This window comes from Cyprinodon variegatus, unplaced genomic scaffold, assembly GCF_000732505.1.
Source record: "Cyprinodon variegatus isolate N-32 unplaced genomic scaffold, C_variegatus-1.0 Scaffold1350, whole genome shotgun sequence".
In the NCBI taxonomy this organism is placed as follows: domain Eukaryota; kingdom Metazoa; phylum Chordata; class Actinopteri; order Cyprinodontiformes; family Cyprinodontidae; genus Cyprinodon; species Cyprinodon variegatus.
Window position 1 is genome coordinate 24,633 of NW_015151803.1, and position 5,364 is coordinate 29,996.

Here is a 5,364-nt window from a genome sequence, read left to right on the forward strand (position 1 = left end):
GACCGCGTCCCTGGAGGGATCCAGTCCAGGTAGACCGGGTCCCTGGAGGGATCCAGTCCAGGTAGACCGGGTCCCTGGAGGGATCCAGTCCAGTTCCATCTCTCCAGGATCTGTACGCCTCCAGGACTCTGAGGCCTGCAGGAAGATGGTGGCTGATCCCAGTCCCTTCCCTCTGCGCTCCATCAGGACCAAAACCCGTTTCTTCCCATCCGCTACCAGCCTGATCAGCAAGGCCACCGTCACCCTGGCACTCCCCCTCCCCCCGAGCCGTCAGTTCAGCAAACGAATGAAAGAAAAACAAAAGCAGGAATATTTGAACCAAATCAGAACATTTTATTAACTGGTGGAGTTCTGGCAATGTGGACCCCCCCCCCCTCCTTAAAAGTCTGTCCTACATCACAGCATCAGAGTTAGAGTGAAAAGATGCACCGAGCGTCAATCTGGGGACTGATGGAAAATATTAGGATGAGCTCTTTAGAGACGCAGGGAATGTCGGGGCGTCGCTTCAGGGTCTAAACCAGGACACCATCGGTTAGAAGGCAGCAAATTAAAACAGAGCTGGACAAACATGGCCGCCGTCCGCAGCTCACCTGTAGAATCAATGAGAGGAAAGAAAAACTAGAAAACATCCAGAGTCCGTAAACAAAGCAGAAAATGAAAACATTGTCCCCCTGTGAGCAACTGCTGGGAGGTCAGTGACTGTACACGTCCCACTCCGTCCACGTCCCACTCCGTCCACTCTGAACACGTCCCACGCCGTCCACGCCGTCCACTCTGAACACGTCCCACGCCGTCCACTCCGTCCACTCTGAACATGCATAGCGGCATCTGATGCACTGCCAGCTGCATGCGCATCTAAAAAGGAAAGTGTTCAGATTTCTCCAGACTCTCGCTCCTCTGAGCTGGAGCGGCGGTCTCGCTCGTAGGAAAGGGATCTCTCCCGTCCTCTGGAGACGTCTGGGGAAGCGGAGCGCTCCCTGTCCTCCCAGTCTGCTGCAGCCTCCACCCTGTCGCTGCGCCATCCCTCCCCTGCACGCTCCCGCCATCTCTCCTGGGACGGAGACGTCTCTCTGTCGCCTGGATGGGACGATCTGTCTCTGGAAGACCTGAGGAAGAAAAACAGTTTTTTAGAGAAAGTCCTTCAACGGTTTATATCTACTTTTATACGAAGGATCAAAGCTTTTAAAGAAGGACTTTCCTAATGATGCTGCCACTTCTGGCCAAAACACAGAACTGCAGTTTAATGTTTTCCAGGTGAACATGAGGCTCCGACTGTTTGCTGAGGGAACGTTCATCACGTCACCAATCAGAGTCTGAGCCAAAGTCCACCGATAGATGAACCTCAAACCAGGTTTTAGTCTTTAAGGCTCAAATTAAAAGCTAATTTTAAAGACAGGTTTCAGTAAAACCTGAGAAAATAACTGAATAATAATAAGAAAACATGAATAACTGTGTTTATAAGTGCTTCTTGAAGTCATTGTTGTCAAACAGCTAAAGCTCAGTCAGACTGGAAGGACGGTGGCTGGAAAGGGTCAATTCTCTTTAGCTCCACCAGAGAGGTTAGCACAGGGGTGGGCAATTCCAGTTCCTGGGGGCCGGTATCCTGCAACTTTTAGATATGCCTTGGGTTCAACGCACCTGAATAAAGTACTCAGATAATTGGGAGGACTCTGCAGGAACCGACTGCATACTGAGGAGGTAACTCAGCCATTTGATTCAGGTGTGTTGGACCAAGGATGGATCTAAAAGTTGCAGGATACCGGCCCCCAGGAACTGGAATTGCCCACCCCTGGGTTAGCATGTCTGCTGCGTCTGCAGGGCAACCAGCTTTCCACTCATCATCTGATTCTGGGGATGAACCGATGTTCCACGCTTTGAAACATGAGGCTTTTCTCTGGATCTTTCTGAACCACCAGGGGGCGCAAAGTTGGAAATCAAAGACGAAGGGGTGAATTTTCATTTAGCATCAGCAGATGCTAGCAGTAGCTACATCCTGAAATCCCGTCATGGTTTTTATTTCCTGCATTAAAGTTGAGGAACCATCAAAGTGACGGTTGAACTCCTGCAGAGCAAGAACTAAAGATCCGTCGTTAAAAGTTCTCGTGACCCCCGATCCGCCCGGGAGGACAATCCGCCCTCATCATGAGTGGACAGATATACGTCCAGGTGTCCATAAATGATGTAATCATGGTACTAAAATCACTCATTTCCATCATTAACTCACTAAAAGATGCTAATATGCTAATACGCATCTTTAAAACATGTATTATGACGTCATCATGGGAGACGCTCAGAGCAGTTAATCGGATTTTAGTTGTTTCTTTAGATTACGAAATATAAAGCGTTAACATAAAAGACTAAATTTATGTACAGATGATTGATAACATAGAAAAGATTTTAATGCATTTTATTTCTCAGGAAATACATGATTCACCTTTAACATCTTATATTTGACTAAATTTAGGGAGGAAAAACGTCATTTAGGTCATTTTATCAAATTAAAATCAAGGGCGACCCAAATGTAGATCTAGATGCACAGATTTCGCGGGATGGATCGTGCTTCTGAGACTGATCAGGAAGTGACACCTCCTCCTGCTGTGAGCTAACAAGCTAATGGCAGCTAGCATTCTCCTCTGAGAGCCAGCTAGCTCTGCTTCTCCTCTAGGGCTCCCCCTAGAGGTTTGGAGGGGTCAGTTCAGGACATATTAGCAGCTAATAGGGACGTAACTTTGACCAGAGGCGTTAACGTGACAGAGCTTTGATGTCAGACCTCCATGGGGGGGCATTACAGATCAGATGGCATCATTACCTGATTTCTATTTTATAGGAGAATAAAGACAAACGGGTTTAAACTCTATAAAATTAATTTCTAACATTGTGTAAACGGTGTGAAAAGAGGCTAAACATGATGAAGAGTTGTTTCCATGTTGACCTGACTGGGAGCTGATGGCCGTCTGAACGCCGCAGGGTTTAAAACATGGCCGCTGCACCTATTCAAAGCCAACGGCGTCTACCTGAGACTTTTCCTCAGCTCGATAGGCGGCGAGCCAGCGGCCATGGGGGGTTGGGGGGGGGCTTCTGCAGCGGGACCTTCAGTCCAGAGAGGCCTTCATACGAAATCACTTCCTGTTTCACAGCAACAACATGATGGATCTTCCTCTGATAGACGCCCTCCTAACGTCAACATTTCATTTTTTATTCCCTTTCTGTGCCCGCCCCGCTGCAATAAGGAACCCCACAGCATGACGCTGCCACCAACATGTTTAAACATGGAGGCAGTCTGAATGGAGGAAAGTACAATCATTTTATTACTGCTTTCTAATGATCGGCCATCGCAGGAAACCCTTTAAACATCTGGTTTAAAGAGATAAATAAAATACTGTGAGCACCTCTTCTTCTTGTGTCTGTGGGAGTGGGAGCGTGAGCGGCGTCTGTCCCTGTGGCGGTGCTTCCTGTCTCGCTCCCTGTCCCGCTCAGATCCGTCTTCTCTGGGACGAGAGGAGCGGCGCCGTCTGGAGCGATGCGACGATGAACTGCCTCCATCCCTGCTTCAACCAGAAACAGAGCAGATGATGTTTCCTCTGTTCTCAGACAGAACGTCACACCTGATAAGGACAGCGGCGGTACCTGTGGCGTTCTCCGCTCCTGGATCTGGACCTGAGAAAAAAACAGGCATCATATAAACAGCTCAATAAATCCAAACTGTTTGATTGTGAAGTTTCAACCTTCTCCGCTCTCTCTCCCGTTTGCTCTCCCATTCCCGTTTCTCCTTCTCCTTCTCCATCTCCCACTGTCTCTCTCGTTCGTCCTCTCTTTCCCGGTCCTCTCGTCTTCTAAGGCGGATCTGTTCTTGTTTTTCTACCACAGCTTTCTGGAAGGAGAGCGTTGGGAAGTGAGCAGGTCTGTGGCCTAAAGCGGGACACAGTGGGAGTTTCCCAGTTTACCCTCAGCTTGTCAAGCTTCTCCCGGATTTCAATGAAGCCGAGGTGAAGTTTCCCCCCGAAGTGGTCGGCCAGGCGCCGGTCGTTATCGTGGAGCCCCAGGTAGGCTGAACACACCTCACACACCCGGAGCTTCTGCTGCTGGAAGCTGGAGGCTGGCATGGAGTTCCGGTAAACGTCCTTTATTCACAGTTTAATAGAAACGTTAAAGTTGTCAGATCAGGTCATAACATTAATCTGAGCTCCTGACCTTAAACTGACCTCTGCCTCTTTCTTTAAGGCCCGGGTTTTCTCCACCTTCTCCAACACCTGCTGGGCTTCTTCCACGTTCCCTTCGCCGCCCAGCTGCTCGGCCTTTGCCAGCAGTTTCCCGATCTCTTCATTTAACTCATGGACTCGCTCAGCCTTTCCGTGGAAGGAGACAAACAGACGCAGGAAGGAAGAGAAACAGTAAATCAGGGTTATCTGCATGTGTGGCTGTTCTTGCAGAGCGTCCTTCACCTTAGCCGCCACCTCAGCGCTGATCTCATCCTGAGTCTCAGCCAGTCTCTTTTTGGCCAACTCTGTTCTGCGATCGCAGTCTGCGATGAAAGACTGCAGGTGCTCTGCGGCCTGGAGAGAACGGAGAACGCTTTAACATACGGCTGGATTATTTGGATTTAGTTTTTTTAACGACAGAGTAAAGGCCAGAGTTTCCACACATTTCCCACAGCAGTCATTCTGCAGACGACCTGATGGGGGCAGCAGAAGGAAACCAAGTAGAAAACAACTTTGAGCTTATAAACTCAAACATTTCTTCCCCAAACAGGCAGATTTGATCGGGCTGTCAATTTCTCAGTGGATTATATTTCACATTTTATTAAAAAAATGACTGGCGATGAAAACATGGCCTCATTAGCAGAGGAAACTATTTCTATTAGTTTCAATGTTTATTCCTTTTATTCCCAAACTGCATCCCAAACAGAAATATAATAACTTTAGTCCTGATTAGGTTCATTTTCCAGGCTTTTCCATGAGCTTAAAGACCTTAAAGCAGCCGTTTCCTGAACAACTTCTGATGAAGGAAAACAAATCATTTATTTTTTCTGCTTTAAACCTACAGATCAAAATATTAGTTCAAAGATCATAAATACATAAAGCAAACATTTGTAGAGAAATAAAAGAAGAAGGAGCAGCTGAGCGTAAAGTTAGACGACTTACATCGAGCTCAAAGAAGTATTCGTTCTCCTTGGAGGCGATCTCGTAATCCGCCCGCAGAGCCAAGTCATGAACCTTAGCGCATTCTCCCAGATCCATTCTCTGAGGAATACAAGAACATCCAAATCACACCTTCTGCCAAGATCTCAACGTTCCGATCCAGAACGTCTCGTCAAACGTTCCGATCCAGAACGTCTCAAATGCTCCGATCCAGAACGTCTCAAAC

General features: G+C 47.8%; 1 protein-coding gene across 3 annotated transcripts in view; it reads right to left on the reverse strand.

Annotated features, from left to right (window-relative positions):
• Positions 1–319: 319 nt before the first annotated feature.
• LOC107102968 (putative RNA-binding protein Luc7-like 1) overlaps positions 320–5,364 on the reverse strand; it is a 7,752-nt gene continuing 2,707 nt past the window's right edge. Inside the window, exons 3-11 of one of the 3 annotated variants that reach the window (XR_001482149.1) lie at positions 5,142–5,240; positions 4,443–4,553; positions 4,203–4,346; positions 3,945–4,121; positions 3,726–3,871; positions 3,628–3,657; positions 3,390–3,548; positions 799–1,106; positions 320–755 (exon numbers count right to left, since the gene is read on the reverse strand). Coding sequence is in view for 2 of the 3 variants with exons in the window: in XM_015402449.1 (XP_015257935.1) it covers positions 872–1,106; positions 3,390–3,548; positions 3,628–3,657; positions 3,726–3,871; positions 3,945–4,121; positions 4,203–4,346; positions 4,443–4,553; positions 5,142–5,240 (1,101 nt within the window). In the remaining variant the exon portion in view is untranslated. Of the gene's footprint in view, positions 1,107–3,389; positions 3,549–3,627; positions 3,658–3,725; positions 3,872–3,944; positions 4,122–4,202; positions 4,347–4,442; positions 4,554–5,141; positions 5,241–5,364 lie in introns of all 3 variants that reach the window. The other 2 variants (XM_015402449.1, XM_015402450.1) reach the window with 2 other exon arrangements.